Genomic DNA, 20973 nt, shown 5'->3' with positions numbered 1-20973 from the left:
CTGCTCACTACCGCCACCTCTGGTGGCTTCACAAACTGTCTAAAAAACGATATAATCTGTGTTTGTGTGTCCAGAGCTGAGCCTGACCTGTGGCCCCTCACGGGACATCCCCCTGTGGGTGTGGTCAGCTGCCACAGTGTCCAAGGGTCTACCCAAACCTTACAAAACATAATAGCCTGGTGGTTGAAAATAGGCAGTGATGGCAGGACTCGGTGCCTGAATTATACTCCCCTGTTAGGGTAATCTAATAAATGGTTGCAGCCATTTGCATTCCACTAATGTGTCACATTTTCCTTGTTTATGTAATTTACAGTGTTCAGCTAGGATGGGCGGGGGTGGGATAGAACCATGGATGTCCGGGCTGTCTGGTTAATGGGCAGCCTCTCAGCATGGATGTGCGGGTGCCGCAAATAACCGGGCACCAAATGCATCTGTGCGTTCGCCGCCCCTCCCCACTGTACCAGTCTTACCAGTGTTGCATGCAGGGAAGAGGGTCCCTTTCCCCTTTCCACTGCGATGGTGGTGATGGCACCAGCAGCATGGAACCAGTAACCTGAGGTGGGGCTCCGTGGTTGGGAGGGCCGGCACAGCTTGTGATGCCACTCTGTCCAGCATTGGGTGCGATGACATCATCATCATGCACCCCAATGCCAGACCACTCGATTGGCCCAGAGGAGTGGCACGATGACGTCGGCAGGGGGAAGTGACCGGTGGGAAATTTAAAACCCACCGGCCCCCCTTGTTCAGCTTCATCCTTCCTTGGCCCCGACATAGCATGATTCTTGACCAACCCACCCTTGTGTTAGACAGAATTAACTGTTATTTAGCGGATTAATGTTCATTTGTTATTCTGTCACGGCAGCAGCGACTAAGTCCAGGAAGGTCTATTATAACACTGGAGGCATTACAACGGAACAGGGAAGTGCCAAAAAGGAAAAGAGGGGCCTTGGGGCCACCACGCGGTGATTGGTCATGAATGATGAATGTCAGGCCTGGTGAGTGGGCCTTGATGGATTGATGGCCAGGCAATCCCAGTAGCCCCAGCCATGCAGTAGCCCCAGCTCTGGTGGGGCTACTGCGTGGCAGCCTGCCTGGGTCCCTCCAATACTGCGGTTTGACACCAGTCTGGGGGCTCGCATGGAGCGAGACCCCCCTTCAGTTCCGCTTGGGCAGAAGGAATCGGAGATATAGGCACCTGCCCAGTGGTTGAGAATAGGCAGTGATGGCAGGACTTGGCACCTGAATTATACTACCCTATTAGGGTAATCTAATAAATGGCTGAGGCAATTTGCTTCCCACTAATCTGTCACATTTTCCTTGTGTATGTAATGAAGTGTTGGCCTAGGATGGGCGGGGGCGGGTTAGAACCATGGATGTCTGGGCTGCCCGGTTATTCCCTGTCTGGCAGATACTAGGCTAATCTGTACAAGGCTACTTCACTCCCTGGTTGTTGAATAATTTAACAGAAGATTTAGGGATCCAATTAAATTACTTGACATACTGCAAAAGATTAAAGGTATACATTTTCTCACATATGTTCAGTTGAGGTTATGTTGCACGAGCTAATGTCAGTGGACAGAGGCCTGGAGGGGTTGGGTGAGATTTGAGAAGGGGGATGTTTTGAGTGGTTTTTAATACTGGGTTTAATGTTATAAGGTGAAATTTGTCATAATGCTTGTAATTTAAGTTGCATCTCTTACCATATGTTTACATGAGTTGAGCCTTGTAATTGAGTTCTTTAGGGAGGAAATATAAAAACTGGAACTACTGTAATTAACTAATTTAGTAATTAACTAAATAAATAATATATAATAATACATTCTCTATGTATACCTTAATTACAGTTAGCAATAAAACAATCCAACTAGTGAACTTTCACAAAATATTTACGAATGTACTACTCATTTGGGGATTGAGCATTTAAACTATGAACATGAAAATGGTTGTCTAAAAACTAATCATAAAGTATAAAAGGTAACACATTTAGGCCTGGATTTATCAAAATACACTAAATGTCGCATGCGATAGGAAAAGGGGTGTGTTTTATGGTAATGGGCAGTTTATCACAAACTGCGTTAATGCCTATGCAAATCATATCTTAGTGCCTGGAGGGCCGTGATAGCTTAGCTGGCTCTCCAGGAGCTTAAAACCACTCAAAACAGCATGTGCGAAAAACATCGCAACCGCGATAAAGCCCCATCACTCAGCTTTACACAAATGAAAAAGGTGTAGTTAAAATTTGCGTTAAAGCCGTGTGATACGGTTTCACAAAACTGTGAGCCCATCCCACTTGGCCAAAATTCCCACCCCAATATCCTCCCTTTTTTCTCATTTGCATCGCATCAAACGTTATGGTGCTTTTCCATGCGTTAATGGTGTGTTCGCGTGCGTTAAAGGCATTTTTTGCATGCAAAAACAACTTAATGCATGCGAAAACGCCATATAGCACTTTGATAAATGACCCCCTTAGAAAGCTAAGTAACATCTGTCAGTTTAGATTTAGATTTTTAGATTTAATTACTCATCTTTTCCAAACCCAAGCTGAAGGCGAAATACAATTCAGGTACAGTAGTTATTTTATTTTTAAAATGTAAAGTGTCTGTTAAAGATGTAAAATATTTAGTTCTTTCTAGTTTATTTACTGTCTGATTTACCTTCCTTAATCTTGATGCTGTTTTTTTTAATATTTAATTCCATTTTTCATCAGATTTTTAACCAGTTTTCAGGCTTATGTTATCAGGAGTCTAATGCACTGAAGTCCATCAAATTTCATGCAGAAGCTGCAATTTTCTGCAAATAAGCCTAGTGTAAAACTTGCATATATGTTTCCTAGAATAACTTCACCTCACTGAAGTGTAATTATTTTCTTGTTGAAAAATGATTTGCAAAGATATTTTTGTATGTACTTTAGCACTGCAAATATAGTTAATGAGGTGCTATGCATGAATTTGAATCCCATCAACTCAAAATTTTAACCGTGCATACAATTTCATAAGTGAAAATTTACATACAGAGGCTCACTGAACGTGAAGCCAAAAAATTCAACAAAGCCTGCTTCAGGAATAAAAAGGGGAAATGGTTCACCTAAACACAACCTATGTGCATAAGTTACTGTTTATAAAATGTGAAGCAGACATTGTGAAATTGTATGCACTTCAGTACATCGGTCTCCATGCCAAGTTGAGGTGTAAAGACAGCCACCTTCTCTAGTGGGGGCAAATCAAAGGGCTGGGTTTAATATTTTGTCCTTTAACTTGGTATAGCTAGGGCAACAAGGGCTTGAAAACGTCGTGATTGCTTCATTACAGTAAAAGAGTTGGAATATTTTCTAGATTCCCAAAGTTTAAAAGGAACACATTTTCATAGATAGTCATGCTAAAATCAACAATCCACAACTGCATACTGAAATCTAAAGTCAATATTTCTACCAATGCAAATGGAGCTTAGAACAACACTGCAGAAAGCAACTTCTGTCACGAAGGCCTACATGATGCAGAGGAGAGAAGCTGATCGGCTTTGATATTGATTTGAAAAAAAAAATCATCTTCTATACCTCTTTTCCAGAAGAACTAAAATGTTTAACGTATTGGAATGGAACAATTCAATTACTTAGGTTTTGAAAGGATCTTCAATTTCCTTATATCCTCGATCCTTCTAATGCATATGCAATTTGTGCATTCTCTTTAACTTCACTCTATTCCTAGCACTTTTTTCTACAAGGAAGATGAATTTCTATTCTTTTCATTTTGCTTTTTCCTCATTAATTCCTAAAGTGTAGAAATGAATAAGGAATTTATGACTTTAATGTTGACCTCTGCCTCTCTCTGTGCTTGCCATACAGTGAATGCACAGAGTTATCTTTTCCTGCACAAGTACTTTAGACCATATTTAAATGAGATAGAGAAGTGTTAGGCAGGCAATTTTGGTTTCTTGTTCTTTGTTTGTTTAATTATTGGGATTTTTGCCTTGCTTTATTCAAACCAGCTACATTAATTACGATACAGATATAAGCAGATTGGACTCCATAAAAACATTGGACACAAAACACTGCCCAGCACTAAAACCAGGTTCAAGACAATGATCAATACAGTGAGGATACTTTTTAAACATCTGCACAGCCCCATATATGCATGTATAAGAGTCCACGGATATATGTGGCTCCATCTTTGCAAGTATTCAAATATGCGTATCTCCACCCCCAAAAGTATGCATGCACTTTACTATGCACGAGGTTTTAAGTGCATATTTAGGAACTTTAGTATGGACATACTTCACTCGGACACTTACGATTTTGCTGGGGTGAGCTTATTCTAAAATGCCCAGCAGCAAGACAACCAAACTTCACAACCAGGCATGTGGCCAGGCAGGCCTCCCTAAGGGCGAGGGACGAGAAACAGTTATTCCCCACCCAGAAAGTCTGAAGAACTGCCCAAGCCATGCAGGAGGCTTGGAGAAAGCTCTAAAGAGACTTTAATTGGGGAGCTTCCTACCCCCCCCACAAGCTAAATACCTTGAGGGAAATGGGGGGGGGGGGGGAGAGACGGGTGGTTGGAGGTGAGAGAGGAGAGGGGCAAGAGGAAGGTGGTGGCTAAAACCCTAAATGATGTTAGAAGGGACAGCAAACAGCCACTTTAGAAATGGCTCAGGGGTTAACTGCCATGAATGGAAATTTGATATGTACTGTATCCAAATTTAGAGGAAATCAACCAGTGAAAACCACCAACTCCTCTAATCTCATCTTTATAAAAAAGACCTTCACAATAGGCACTCCTAGCCAAATTTACATGGCTTTCAATTGCATTATCTTTATTCATCAGTCTTAGTCCAAACGTATAACTCATAAGAATATGTTTTTATGCTTATAAAATACAACTTTTCTTGCTTTTTGTGCATCTTTGCATTTAATTTGAGATATGATGGAAACTCCTATAACCCCAATACGGTCCATATTTCGAATAGAGGTTCTGCTTCAGAGGGTTATTTCATGCATCTCCAAAGATCTGCTTTCATGTTCTGCTCATGTCAGCATTTTCATGTTATGGCACCGTATCCCTGGAAGCCTCACCTGCCAATGGAGGTCAGCCTATCAGTACAGAGCTTCCGCATGGGCCCATGTCTTCCACAAGCCATTTAGGCAAAAGGAGTACTTGAGGGCTTGCTCATTAAAGCTCCCAGCTGTGAACTATCAGGGAGTCCAAGATGTAACCATTATCTCTTAATCTTACCCATCTTCAGCCCTTATAATGGGGAGGGACCCACACAAAGCAACCCTTTAGAGATAATGTGAAATCACCAGAATTAGAGTCAGAGCTGTCAGTTCCATCTGCTGCTTTCCATCTACACATTGAGTAGGAAGGGTAAATATAGCCAAGGAAACCGTTTCTAGCAACAAACACAGATATCTTTTAATACAGCAACAAAGAAGAGTATTTAATAGTAATTGAAGGGCCTCAACCTCTCTGATAAAAATACAGCTATAGAGGTGAAGAGCTAATACATATAAAAGATAGGAAAAGGCTTCAGATTAGTAAATAATCTACATTGCCTTGATCTCTTTATAACCAATTTTTAGGTTATTGGCCAACTCCACACACAGAAAATAATACATGTATACAACTTATAAAATATACTATATGCACATTTATGATATAAATGTATATATGTACAGGTACTGTGCTAAAAAATGCAATTATATAATTGTAAAAATGTAAGTTTTATGTTTGTAAAACCTGCCCCTTTATACATGTGATTATGTTAACTTTATGTGCCAATTTGGTATTTAAGGGTAAGTCTCATATCATATTTTCCTAACTGCACCACATCTGGAGGAAGGGGACCCTTGCTTAGGGAACTTAACTTCAAGCCATGGGAGGTGGATCTTCTTGTCAAGGAGGTCAAGAAGGTCCAGAACATTTTGTATATAAAGTAGTCCAGGAAAGTAGGATCCTAGAGAAAAGAGCCATAAACTGAATGTTATCTTCTATAATAACAGAAATGTGCAAGACCTCAGTCACAAGTGACAATACATTAGATGCAAGGTCAAAGGGAAACAAGCCAGAATAATGGCAGAGAAGCCAGCCAGAGAACCTTCACCCAAGCAGAATGGATAATCCTGAGAACATATCAGTGGGAGGGGTTAGTGAGCTGCACACCTCACATTCTCAAGGGTAACAAAGTGAGCATTCTTTGTAAGAAAGACATACCCAGTTCTTGCATACAGTAACTATTATAAAGTTTTTTTCTCTCTACATATCTATCTATCTATATCTTTACAGTTAGTCAATGGTCCAAAAGACTGATATAGCCTGCAGTCATGAACAGTACTTAGCTCTCAGTTCTCTTTCTATCCATGCTTGTAGGTTAAAATAAAGTGCAGAAGGATAGCTTTGACACCCAAAGGAATACTATACTAATGTTTCTGGAGTAGCTGGAAGCTGTAGATTGTGGCCCATTTAGCTGTTCTCCATGTCTACATATTAGATCTAGTGGGTAAGAAGAAAGAAGGGAATAGAAAGAATCAGTGGTGATTGTGCACTTTACCTTCTTGCAGGTTATACCACAGAAGATGATTCTGATGGGCCAAGACCTAGTGACATTGGAAGGATAAGGTAGCATGAACGAGTGCTGCAGGACAGTCCTGAGGAACAGAGCGAGTCAAAAGAGGAGGAATCTGTGGAGTCTATATCTGATAGAGAGGAGCCTGAGAGGATGTAGCAACATATGAGGAGCACATCCAGGCTTTGTCATAGCATGAATCCTTGACAATCCATAGAGAATCACTTAAATCAGATACCTTGGAGCCAGATACTGATGAGAAGGAAGATAGAGAAAGGGAAGAGTCCAGCAAAAGTTGATGTTGAGGTGCCTTGCACACTAGCTGATAGTTACATGTTGCTCCAAAACGATAGTGTCACAGACCTACTGGTAGGCCTAGGCAGGACATACAGTTCCTCAATCAAGTGGTGCAGGAAGAGATATAGAATGCAAGATGGTGATATAAGGTATTGAAATCCAAACACCACACAGTGGGCAAAACACGGGGTCCATGTTGGGGGACCCCTACTCTGTATTGGAATAGCACAATTAACAGAACAGTGGAGTTGCCGTATGATTACATACTAAATGAACTTTTGGATCTACTAAATCTGGTCTGCACTTCTCGTTATTCATATGATATAAGGTATTGGCCAGATGCTGCAGGAGGAATTTCAGTCTATTACTTGTCTGGAGGGAGATGCTTGAGCAGATGCCTCCATACCTGCCATAGTTAGCGTGGAATGCTCCCCGGTAGCCTTCTCCTACATTTGTACCACCACCACCTCGGTATGTCCTCTGCCAGCTGTAATTTTGCCAAACCAATGGGAGGCTACCCTTGTGTATCCAAAACTACCATTGATACCAGCTCCTCCTTCTATGGCTCTACTACCTCTAAGGATGCCTTCTCTGCCAAATCATCTGATTCCTCTAAGGAAGGCTCTCCTCTTCAGATGCCACAGGTGGGGCATTCCTCTCTGCTGACATGGGGATGGCTTCATTGTACACACCAGCAAAGGAGAAGAGGCACACCATGGCTGCCAGGTCTTCATCCTCTGGCCCCCACAAACATCAGCTCTCAGTATCCCCTCTCCCCTCTGGCATTCTTTTGCAGCTATTACCCATTGCCACTGCCTTCAGTGTCTATGGCCTCTGAAGGCAATGTGGTCACCAATTCTACACAGTGGTGACCACACATCAGACTTGGGCACTCCAAGATACTAGATCCATCCCTCAAAAGGAGGGGCCATGAAAAATGAATTTGTTTGCAATGCACGTCTCACTTTTGACTTGTAAATAAATGCACCTTCATCTTTGAAATTTTCTTTCTATCAGAGTGTTGTTCCTTTCCTCTACAGCCTGCTGGTAGGTCTGGCAATGTAGCTCCTGTAATTTCTCCTCACACATACTATATGCCTTCTCCTCCTCCTCTGCATCACTGGGCCCTGTAAGATGATCATCTGGTCTATCTGGAGGAGGCAGGCCTCAGCTTTTGTCCAGGTCATAATACATGTAGCAGGCTTAGAACGATGTCACAGCCTTTGATGGATTTTAGAGATGACATCCCTAGTGGAAACATTTTTTTGAGCAGGCCAAAGGTTCTCTTGATGATTGCCCTGGTCTGCCATTGGGCCCTGTTGCAGCAGACATCTGCTGCAGTCTGTAGATTTGCCAGTGGGATCATGAGGCAGGTTTTGAGTGGATATCATTTATCATCTATAGGGGAGAAAGCAGAGAATAGCAGAATAAGGTATCCCAAACTGGGCCAAAGTGGTACGACCACCTAGAGACAGAGCGAGAGAAAAGGGCAGAGCTCAGTTATTGTGTGGTTGAGCAGCATACCTATCAACAAATTATGACAGATTTCTAGCAAATTGCTCATTTCCCTTTGGTTTTGGGAGTTACCAATTGCATAGATGTCTCTATATATTCACCTGCAGGAAACGATACCACCTTCCTCAATCACAAGGGCTTTCACTCTACTTCTGACTCTCTCCTCATTTAGAACTCAGCCTTACTTGCTACTACTTCCAGACTGCTGCCAGCCCTGATCCCAGCTTGCTTCAAGATGCCTCTTCAGCCTTCGTCCTGGATGTGGTTCACTCAGGCTTCGGCCTGCTCTTGCTTGCCCTCTGTTCCTATTAGCGCCCAGGTCTCCGGGACTCCACCTCGTCCAGTACAGACTGATCACTACATTAGTTGCTGTCTCTGGGCTGACCTCGATCCATCCATCGATGACCACTGACAGAGGCCACCTAAGTCCAGCCGGCCCCAGCACCCAAAGGCTCAACCCGCAGGGAACGAGGGCTGGAATTGGTGAAGCGCCAGCCGGCCTCTGTCCATCAGCCCTCTCTGCCTGCCGATGGTGGGGACCCGTAGGATCCCTCCTACGGGTAGCGTCAACCCCACCTTGGCCCATGGGTCCACCTCTGACGCAACAGTGGGGTGGCAGCAGTGGACCCTGGGACATTTTTTTATTTTTATGTCAAAATGTGGGGTGGGGAGTTCATGGCCCAAAAAGGTATATGAAATTTGGGGGGTGGGAAGGAGGAAATTGAACCACAGGCCCTTTCCATTTAAGTATCAAGTAATCCAGCCACACAAGGCCGGACAACTAAAAAATCTAACTGCCTAGTTAGACTTTTTAGTTATCCAGCTACATGTAGCCAAATAACTTTAGGAAAGTATATTCAGTTGGAAGTTTATCCCATTGAATATATGGAACAAGTTATCTGGCTAAAGTTGTCTACTTAATGGCTTACTGAATATGGACCTGAGATAGTTTTTTCCTCAGATAAGCTGGATCTAAGTTATTAAGGGTTCTGATAACTAACATGAGTATCTTGAAAAGCATACAAAAGGAATTAGTTCAAGTTATTAACTTAGTGGGAGCTTAATTACAGGGTCATTTATCAAAATGTGTTAAGGTGTTATCGCATGTGTTAGGGCCCTAACACCTGCACTGCCAATTGTGTATGCAAATTTTTCATTTGTATTCAAGTGGGAGGAGTTTGGGAGGAGTAAATGAAGCTCAGTTAGCGTAGCGTGCAATAGAGTAATACAGGCAACACAGGAAATAACTACACCTTTTACCTGTGCGTTGTGCCTGTGTTACTGGCTGAAACATTTTTATTGTGAATTGTGGTTCTAGAGGGGAGGGGGGGAGAGAGAGCGCCTCTATGGAGGCTCACTTATATCTGAACTTTTTATACCACTGTAAGAGGGGGATTATGAACTTGGGGAGTGATTTGGGTTTTGGGGGGCAGTTTTACATGCACAGTCATACATATGCACAATTACCATCAGTGAAGATTTAATGTGATTTGGAGTGATGAAAGGTGAAAGAAGAATAGATTTGTATCATGTTCTCTCTACCTTGCTTGATGCTCTCTCGACCTAGCTGCAATGAAGCTAGGTAGAGAGAACTTGGAACAAATCTACTACTCTTTCACCTTTCATCACTCCAAATCACATTAAATCTTCACTGATGGTAACTGTGCTATAAAGTGCACGTATGTGAATACATCCTATGGACAATTTAATGGCAAATATTATAGCAATTTTCAAAAGCCCACTTAGTCAAAGTGCATTTACCTGTGTAAATGCATTTTTAAGCGCAAAAAGCATTTTGAAAATATTCCATAAAATTAAATTCTAAGCACACAAAATGCATTTATGGAAATAAACTACCAATACAAATGAACAAAAACATAAACAAAAAATGTTTAGAAAAAAAGGACAAATGAACCAAACTGAAAATCTTTTGTATGCACATCCCTACTAACTATAGCTACCATGTTTCAATAATAATTTTAATAATCATAATTTTTCTGTACATTTATATACTATTTATACTAAAATTATTTCTAATTCATGAAGTTATTTGAATAATTATATACTTATTAATTTATGTTATTCATTTTGTTATGAATAATATGCATTAATTAGTGAAGATACAATCTGTTCCTGAGTTAGCAAATAATCAGTATCATTTATCAAATTGCATTTGGGCCTTATTGCGGCTATTATGTGATAAATAATGCATCTTGCAATGCGTATGCAGATTTTACAATCTTTCTCGCATGGGAGGAGTTAGGGCAGAGTAAATTAAAATGCATGAGAGAGAGAGTCTCTGGGGAGGCACATATATTAGTTAACTTTTTATACCACTGTAGGAGGAGCAACCAGTAACTGGGGTTGAGGTTTTGGTGGGGGGCTAGGTTTTAGGAGGCAGTTTTACATGCACAGTCAGAGGTACGAACAGCGCAGTATACATCAGTGAAGGTTTGATATGATTTGGAGTGAGGAAAGGTACACAAAGATGAGATTTATACAATGTACTCTCAACCTAGTTTGATGCACTTTCTACATAGTTGCTATCAAGCTTGGTTCAGAGCAGAATGTACAAATCTCATCTTTGTGTACCTGTCATCAATCCAAATCACATAAAATCTTCACTTACATGTACTGTACTGTTCATACCTCTGATTGTGCATGTAAACCTTCCCCCTAAAACTAGGCCACCACCAAAATCTCACCCCGAATTACTGGTTGCCCCTCCTACAGTGGTATAAATAGTTCACTTATATGAGAGCCTTATGAAGAGTCTTTCTCTCTCTCTCCCCCCCCCACCCCTCCAATATTAAGTCAGAGAATATACAGAAAAAAGCAGGTTGGGGTGAATAATTAATAGCCTCATCAACATGCATGTGATGAGCCCTATTAGTTTTGCTGGCTGAGCGCACTGTTTTACAACTTCTTGGTCTATGATGTAAAAATATCGCAGGTATGATAAATTTTACACACATTGCTGTATCTAAAAAAATTAACCTAGCCACACCCCTTTTTTATCACAGGTGTTATTCATGCAAAATTTATAGCAAAATGATAAATCTAGGTCAGTCAATAGACTACCTGACCTATAATATTTAACTACTGTATAAGAAGACTAGTTAATATCAGGGTAACATTTTCATTTTAATCTCTTCATTATGGGGCGGATTTTCAGAGCCCTGCTCGCCAGTGAGCCTATTTTACATTAGAGATGTGCAATCGTTTATCACGAATTAGGCAATTACAAAGAAATTGCCTAATTCGTCCTGGTTCGGGGACCCCGAAACCCGAAAAGGATTTTCCCCGAACTTCGGGGAAACTTCGTTTTTCCGGTTTGTGTGGGGAGAGGGGCACTTTTTTTTTTTTTTAATTAAAAACCACCCCAAACATTAAATATAATAACACCCCCTCCCCCATCCCGATCCCTCCCCCTCCCCAAGACTTACCAACATCCCTGGTGGTCCAGCGGGGTCCCCCCGGGTGCCATTTGACCCTCCGTGGTGTGCCCAGTGTGCTAGTGCCTGCTAGCCATGCTCAAAATGGTGCCGAATAGCCTCTGAACTACTATGTCACAGGGGCTACCGGCGCCATTGGTCAGCCCCTGTCACATGGTAGGAGAACCGACCAATGGCGCCGAAAGCCCCTGTGACATAGTATGGGCAAAGGCTATCGGCGCCATTTTGATTATTGGCAGCCGACGACGACATCGCTCCCAGACCCCCGCCGGACCCCCAGGGATTATTGGCAAGCCTTGGGGGGGTCAGGAGGCCCCCCCAAGCTGGCCAAAAAGCTTGCCAATAATCCCTGGGGGTCCAGCGGGGGTCCGGGAGCGAAGTCGTCGTCGGCTGCCAATAATCAAAATGGCGCCGATAGCCTTTGCCCATACTATGTCACAGGGGCTTTCGGCGCCATTGGTCGGTTCTCCTACCATGTGACAGGGGCTGACCAATGGCGCCAGTAGCCCCTGTGACATAGTAGTTCAGAGGCTATTCGGCACCATTTTGAGCATGGCTAGCACTAGCACACTGGGCACACCACGGAGGGTCAAATGGCACCCGGGGGGGACCCCGCTGGACCACCAGGGATGTTGGTAAGTCTTGGGGAGGGGGAGGGATCGGGATGGGGGGGGGGGTGTATGTAATGTACTAAAATTAATTTAAATGCGTGGGGTGGGGTTTTTTTTTTTAGCTTTGTTTTCCCGCGTTGTTTTTTGGCCCGGTTTCGGTTTTCCCCGTTTAGTTTTTTTTTTTTTTCAAAAAAACTAAACGGGGAAAACCGAACTTTACCATGAAGTATCCGAGTCAAAAAACGACCCGGTAGCAAAACACGAAGCACATCTCTATTTTACATAGGCCTACCGGCGCGCGCGAGTCCCGGGGTTCTCCGAGGGGGGCGTGTCGGGGGCGGGCCCGGTCGTTGCGGCGTTTAGGGGGCGTGTCGGCAGCGTTTTGGGGGCAGGTACGTGGGCGTGGCTACGGCCTGGGGTGGTCCGGGGGCATGGCCGCGCCCTACGTACCCGCCCCCAGGTCGCGTCCCGGCGCGCAACAGGCCCGCTGGCGCGCGGGGATTTACTTCTCCCTCCGGGAGGCGTAAATCCCCGGAGAAAGGTAAGGGGGGGGGGTGTAGACAGGGCCGGGTGGGGAAGCAAATCTAAAACAAATTTAAGAATGTATTTTTTCTCCGAGGGGGGCGTGTGAGAGAGAGAGAGAGAGAGAGAGAGAGAGAGAGAGAGAGAGAGAGAGAGAGAGAGAGAGAGAGAACCTTACTATAGTGCCTATGCCCTACATAGGTATTTGAATCCCTATGGGAGGGCTACCTACTAACTCGGGGTGGGGATTAGGTATGAGCGTCGGGTGTTGGGGGCCACTTTTGCATTCCACATGAGACCTACGGACAGAACAGTGGTCTCTAGTGCAGATTTGCTGGCCGTCGGAGTGAGGACGCTCACTCCAAGCGGAGATTTGGCCAACATTTTCTCCACCTAGCATGTTGTTGCCCAGGTAGAGTGTCGATCAAGCTAGGTGGAGAGAACGTTGCCCAAACCACTTCTTGGTGTGAGCGTCCTCACTCCGATGGCCAGCAAATCTGCACTAGAGACCACTGTTCTGTCCGTAGGTCTCATGTGGAATGCAAAAGTGGCCCCCAACCCCCGACGCTCATACCTAATCCCCACCCCGAGTTAGTAGGTAGCCCTCCCATAGGGATTCAAATACCTATGTAGGGCATAGGCACTATAGTAAGGCTCTCTCTCTCTCTCTCCTGCAACAGGCTGTCCAGAACTACAGTGGATGGTGATAATCCTTTTCTGGCCCGTAGCGCAGTCCATAACGCGAAGTTGGTGTTGTAGTTAAAATCCGCAATAGCAGCCGCGCTACCACTGCGGTTGTTTCGCCGCACACGATACACAGGTTCCCGCTTTACATATGCTCCGCCCCAACTCCGCCCCCTGAATACCAAATGACTAATTTGCATTCGCGAATCGCGTTAACAGCTGTTAACGCGATTCGCGAATTTATCGCACGCGGTAAAGTGCTTTGAAAATGAGGCCCTTAGTCAGTAAACTTGAGGATTGTGACTTCTTGGGATGAGCAGAAAGAAATGGATCTTCCCATCAGGATCTGCTGGATACTTCCAAGATGCAGTGCATAATGGACCAATGGACTGACTCAGCATTGCATTTCTTATAGTCTTATGTTACATTCTAAAATAAATATAGTGAAATCAATAAACTCCATTCTTTCATTCAAAACAGTTATGCTAATAGTGAAGGAGAACATGAATTTCAAAGGACAGTATTCACAATAGGGTTGCTAATTGGTTCCTTTTTTACAGGACAGGCTGATCCAGCCCTGTTTTTTTTTCCCATGGCATAGATGGACTTGTACTCCTGTTTTTTTGTTTGTTTTTTTTACAAAAATTAGAACAAGTGCATGTATTCCATAGAGTAATACCAGGACTGGATCAGCCTGTCCTGAAAAAATGGGATCCTGTCAGGTAACAATGAAGCTAAGCGGGAACAATATATTAAATACCGATGCAGGGACATCAATTATTGTTGTATACTATAGTATGCATAATATCAGACATACTTTATGTAAAAAGGGTCAAACCAACCTAAAAGTATGATAATACAAAGCAAGATTGCTATCAAAGCTCCCATGCTTAGGCCTACAGGTAGGAAGATTGCATCGACATTGCATGACAGGATGACACCATCAGAATCACATCTGCAAACTTGGATAGTCAGCATGCCTGTGCTGCTCTGGACAGGATAGCTATTATCCTGTATCACAACTGGCAGGAAATATAACTCTTGCTGCCTGCGGCTGTATCCATTCTTCCTGGCCTCAATTCCAGCAGTGTTGTCTGTAAAACAAGATAGAGCTTTTATTATGTGCTTGACTTAGTACGTGAAACTTTGTATAGTAAACAGTGGGAAATCATTCTAGCTTCTAGAATGTATATGTATAATCTTTACAATGTGCTATATTTTCTAAAAAAAAAAAACAAAAACAAAAACCCCTCCAATTGCATCACTCTGAGATCAGCCAAATTTAAAACAAGCTATATTTAAGCAAGGCACTCTTATGTACTAATTCTACAGGTAATATTTTGATGTAGAAAACAGAAAATATACTTTTCTTTACAAGTGAATAGGGAACTTTTTTCTTGTATTATTTTCATATACAAATATTTTATTCATTTCAACCTGACACAAATGCAATTCAAAAAAATATGTACCATAATAAAGTATTTTTTTTACTTTGAATAAAATTAGAAATACAGAATAATAATACACAATATTAATGAAGAAAAGATATCTTTGTTTCACCCTCTCACAGGGGCTTTCCTCAGGGACTAACCCAAAGTTGTAATCTCAATAATATTTCTTCAACTCTTATCCTCCAGCAACAAGCCGTGATCTTACCAACTCCAATCCTTCACAAAGAAACGCTCACTTGAAAATCTTTACTGTAGATTTTCATAACCTCCATTTCTTCAATAAATTTAAATCATTATTTTTTACCAGAACTTTCGTCCTCACCACTCTAATTTCATTTGGGTTTCATATCTTGTATCAACAAAAAGATATCTTCGTTTCACCCTCTCATAGGGGCTTCCTCAGGGACTAACTCAAAGTTGTAATCTCAATAATATTTCTTCAACTCCCATCCTCCGGCAACAGGCAGTAAAGATTTGCAAGTGAGCGTTTCTTTGTGAAGGATTGGAGTTGGTAAGATCACGGCTTGTTGCCGGAGGATAAGAGTTGAAGAAATATTACTGAGTTTACAACTTTGGTTTAGTCCCGGAAGCCCCTGTGAGAGGGTGAAAGGAAGATATCTTTGTTGATACAAGATATGAAACCCAAATGAGATTAGAGTATAATTCCAGAGATAAAGACAGAAGAATTTAGAAGCTAGAGGGAAGATATAAAATAAAGGATCAAAATATAAATGAAAATGTTAAAGAATTTGAATGTATAAAAATTAATTGGAGACACAATGTTTACATGTATTGATATGTGTTATATGTTGTTTTAAACTTGGTATGAATGATGGATGTGTGAGTAATGTATTGGTGAGTCAGATTTTAATTGTCTAGATAGATGTTTATATACATTTGATTTGAATAAACATATATATTGTATTTGTAAAAGTAGTAGTTTCTCTGAGTGTATTGTGGTCAAATAATTAGGCTGCAGAGTTAGTGGATTAAAATATTGCATTACATGATTTAAAAAATATAAATGTATATGCATCTTCCATCTGCTGCATGCTACCTGTTTCTATGTTTCTAGACATCATATACAGTTGACAGCATGAGTGCCAAAAATGTCTATTTCCACTTTTTTAGCTTTACTTTCTTCTTCATTCCCTCCATTTCTATTTTATAAATTTAACTTTTTATATCTATTGTGGATAAAATGTGCAGAGTACATTTGCAAACAAAAAGTAACTTTAAGAAGACATTAAAATTACCAATTCAAGAAACAAATAAATCAGTTTGTTTTGTAATAAGACATACCTCTTTGTGAAAGTCAATGTGTTGAAAATAAAGTTAATATTTCTCAAAGAATTCATTTATAAACAGTATGCATCAAATACATACAATTTCTCTTTTCCTCTTATACTCTGCTAAATTAATAATACCAACTAAATGACAACTAATATTTCAATGAAAGGTCTAAATATATATTTCTTGAAACTGATGCTTATCACCATTTCAGGAGTTTGCAAGGAAAATATACTTTTTCAGTACGGGAGCTTTTACATGACTATAGAAAGGATTCTTGTTAAATTTGATCTAGCTTCAATTATTTATGTAAATAATAGGGGTGTGCATTCGTTTTGAACGCATATGTAAAACACAACTTTTTTTTTTTTAACTTAAAAAAAGTGATGATGCGCAACGCATCACATTTTCAACTTATTCAACGTAGCTACGTTGAATACGTTGAACCTAAATAAACACTTAAACCCCCACCCTCCTGACCCCCCCAAGACTTACCAAAACTCCCTGGTGGTACAGCGGGGAGCAGGAAGCCATCGCTGTTTTCCTTTGCGAGGAGCACGTGATGTCGGCGTCACGTCGGAGTGACGCGGACGTCACGTGTTTCTCCGCGCCTCCGCTCCGGGACCCCCGTTGGACCCAACCGGAACTTTTGGCCAGCTTGGGGGGGCCTCCTCACAAAGGAAAACAGTGATGGCTTCCTGACTCCCCGCTGGACCACCAGGGAGTTTTGGTAAGTCTTGGGGGGAGATTAAGGAGGGTGAGGGGTTTAAATTTTTATTTAGGGAACCGGTGAACATATGGACAGACCCTCAACTTATGGGATTCTCCATATGTCCATATTGAACGAAATCGACCCTCACCTTCAACTTATCAACTTATGAACGCAAACTTTTTGTCTGCACATCCCTAGTAAATAAGACTGAAGGAATAAAATGTTTTTCATGAGCTAGGTGGCTTAACATTAAAGGTGATGGGACCTACTGAATTGTAGAGACTAAGATCACAATTTGGCCACCAGCATCCGATGTCCTGACATCTAGAAATGGCTAATTTTCGTGTGTAGTCTTAGCTCAATCCATCATGTGTTCAGGCCTAGAATTATCAATAGGCACAGTAGACTTATGTTTAAAACAGAAAAAATCTGAGAACAGCAAGCTGGCTAATGATTTGCTTCCTTTCAGCTGTGCAGAATCTCACTTAGTATAGAACAGCCATGTGCTTCCTGATCCCTCCCCTCCCTGGCAGCCTGCCTGAAGCCTGACACAGCAAAGCAAAGAAGAGCTAATCTGTTCCCTAACCAGCCCCTCCACTTCTGTCATTCAGGGAAGGATGATAGAGAAGTGAACCTGGAGCAGTCAGAGCAAAGTGGAATCATATTGGGGAAGTTAGGAGGAGCTGAGTGAGGAATCATTGGGGGATAAGAAGAGGAGTGGGAGGATGAGAAGCGATAAGATGTGTCTGTGTTTGAGAGGGAAATGGAGGAGAGGGAAATTTTTATGAGAGAAAAGAGATTATGAGAGAGTTATAATGGTAGCTTTGAAACAGCAGCATGGGCGCACATGTACATGTGTTTGCCAGCTTGCACCAAAGGAAGCGGCAATATTATAACATATGCGTGTATATGCACGCATGTTATAAAATACATGTGCGCACAATGCCGCTTCTACTGCGTGAGGGGAATTTAATAGACGTTCGCCGATGCAATTACCAGTTTCCCCAGTTTATTCCCAGTTCACCCCAGTAAAGGATAGGACTTCCTAACTCCCCTAGTTAACTAGCCTACCTTTTACCCTGTTAGCCCCAACCCTTAAAACCCCACTAACCTCTTTACTTTTTCTTTGTTTCAGGACTTACACACCATCCATAGCAGAAGTAAAGTTACACAGTAGAGGACCCCAGCGCACCCTTGCACGAGTAAATACTTACACACAGATTTCATTGAGAAATCTAGGAATGCCTATGCCCGACCCCTTTTTTGCCAAAAAATGTTTGTGCGTGGACCAGGCGATCCATGCATACTCGCTCACTTTTTAAAATCCATGTGTGCGCACCGGCCTAACTTCTACGTGTATCTTTTGGCTTTGGTGCACATAGGACTTTTAAATTTTACCTTTTTGTTTGCTTATGCCAGATTGGGTGGGAGGCTAGAAAGAGGATTCAAGGGGAAACAGGAAAAAAGCATATTATAGACATTATAGACATCTGCTTCATCTAACTAAATCATTGGAGAAAGCGAACAACCAATCAGGAGTGTATAGTCCAGACTGAGGGATCCTTATTTAATTACAACCCCCACACACACACCATCCTGATCCCCCCAAGACTTACTGAAACCATGGTGGTCCAGCAGGGGTCCTGGGAGCGATCTCTCCCTCTCTGACCATCGGCTGCCACTAATCAAAATGGCGCCGTGGCCCTTTGCCCTTACCATGTGACAGGGGCTACCGGTGCCATTGGTCAGCCCCTGTCATATGGAAGGAGCAATGGATGGCCCGCGCCATTTTCTAAGATGGCGCGGGCCATCTTAGAAAATTTTAATTTAATTTTAGCCGGGTAGCGAATAGGATTAGACGTAAAACCGTATCGGGGCGCCATACGGACGTATGCAACGTATTTGCCCCCCCGACGAATAGGTATCCCGAATGCAACATATGGCGTCCCTCTGCACATCCCTATAACCCATTACAGAGGCTGAGATAGGGGAGAAGTAGCCAGATGCATTTATGTAAAGAGCATATGGAGATAAATTGTTCCAAACTACCCATTTCAACTACTAGGCAGGTTGTGCATACAATTAAAAAACATACTTTGAATTATTTGTATAAGAATGCCAGAAGTATAAAAAAGAAGATTGGAGATTTGGAATGAATGGCACTGAATAAAGATGCAGATATAATATGCATCTCAAAGACCTGGTGGAAGTAGGATAACTAGTGAAGCACTGTGATACTAGAATATAAATTATATTGAAATGATAGACCAGATCAAACTGTTAAAGGGGTCGTGCTGTATGTTAGGGATGACAGAGTCAAAAAGATAACAGTACTGTAGGAGACAAAATACGCTGCAGAATCTCTATGGGTAGAAATTCCATATGTGCAGGGAAGAATATAGCAGTGGGGGTATAATACTGTATCCCCGGCTAGGATGCAGAGACAGACAATGAAAAACTAACATAAATTAGGAAAGCTAACAAATTAGGCAACAGAATAATAGACATTTCAATTACCCCAATACTGATTGGGTAAATGTCTCATCGGGACATGCTGGGGAGGTAAAGTTTCTAGATGTTATAAATGCCTGGTTCATGGATGGGGGTAGGGGAGAAAAATCCTAAATCCATCATTGCATGTGCTCCTTCTCTTTCCCTCATCCTTTTTCTGTGGAGCAAGAGGGTTGGGAGCATAGATATGAAGGATCTAGGCAGCAGCCTAGGCCCAATTGCAACAGGGTATATTACGATCACTGGGGAGCCTATTTTCTCTGTTGGAGCCTATTTTCTCTGTTGGATATTTACCTGGCAGGGGGAGGAGTGATTCCCTTCATTGCAACATGTGAAGGAAGACATCCTTATAAGGCATATCACTGGGAAGAAGTGTTAAAATGAACATGTGAAAGAGAGTATCCTTATAAGGCATATCACTGGGAAGAAGTGTTAAAATGAGAGATTGGATACAATCAAATTTGATGGTTGAGTTGGTGACCTTTCTTTGATGATTGGTTGTGTATAGCTTTAGGCCATGTCTTTCTTCAGCTTCTCTCTCTGGGATGGTCTTTCTTTATTAAGCTCAATGGGAATGATATTAGAGGAAGGGAGACAATCTTTAATGGACAGACTTGAGTATTCATACTCTCATAGCTAGAATTACCGAAGAATGGTGGCAAGATGTGGGTGATGGGTGGAAGGATTTGGGACAATCTCAGTCATTGAAGGGTGGAGAAGGATCTCACCCCCAAGAAATGATTAAAGCATGTTGGGAAGGAGAACTGATGAGATCAACTACAGAAGTGGGGATTGCTAGGGAGCGTTTGGTAAACCCGTTTAGAGACTCAGCGTCCGAAGATAAGAGGTGTCTCTCCATCTAAAAAGCTAAGTAAAATATTTTTTGAAAGATTCCAAGGTTGATTATATGTTCATCACAGTCACAGAATACCTTCAACATCTTTACCTACCCCTGATGAAGCTATAACCTATAGCGAAACACCGGCTGCTGTCAGGTTGAGAGTGGACATCACCTTTGGGTTTGTTGGGACACTGGTAAAATTTATCAGCAAGCTTGGTCGCTGCACAAGCCACACACCATCAGTATAAAACTCGCCGCAAGTGATTAAAAGACCAGACGGTTCTTTATTATTAAGAACACGTCGATTGGCGTTCTGATGCAGCATATATCAAAATTTACAAAATTCAAATAACTGGACATTAAATTTTTTTTTTCGTTGAGAGACTAATTTTGTAATTTCCTAGGCATGGTTCCTCCTGGATTGGGTAATGGCAGCAGCCATCTTGGTGGGTGCACAACAATATGGTGGCGGCCATGTTAAAAGCTGACAGCGGCCATCTTTAAGGGAAATCATGAGTGGCAGCGGCCA

At 42.2% G+C, this 20973-nt stretch overlaps 1 protein-coding gene across 4 annotated transcripts in view; it reads right to left on the bottom strand.

Moving 5' to 3' along the window:
- CDH12 (cadherin 12) overlaps positions 1–20973 on the bottom strand; it is a 2479035-nt gene that overhangs the window by 20741 nt on the left and 2437321 nt on the right. For all 4 annotated transcript variants that reach the window (XM_029590315.1, XM_029590316.1, XM_029590317.1 and 1 more), the window contains one exon: positions 14482–14733. In XM_029590315.1, coding sequence (XP_029446175.1) covers positions 14482–14733 — 252 coding nt within the window. The remainder of the gene's footprint in view (positions 1–14481; positions 14734–20973) is intronic.

Source organism: Rhinatrema bivittatum, chromosome 2 (genome assembly GCF_901001135.1).
Source record: "Rhinatrema bivittatum chromosome 2, aRhiBiv1.1, whole genome shotgun sequence".
NCBI lineage: Eukaryota > Metazoa > Chordata > Amphibia > Gymnophiona > Rhinatrematidae > Rhinatrema > Rhinatrema bivittatum.
Note: the sequence above shows the minus strand (reverse complement) of the source record. Positions and strands in the feature narration are given on the sequence as shown.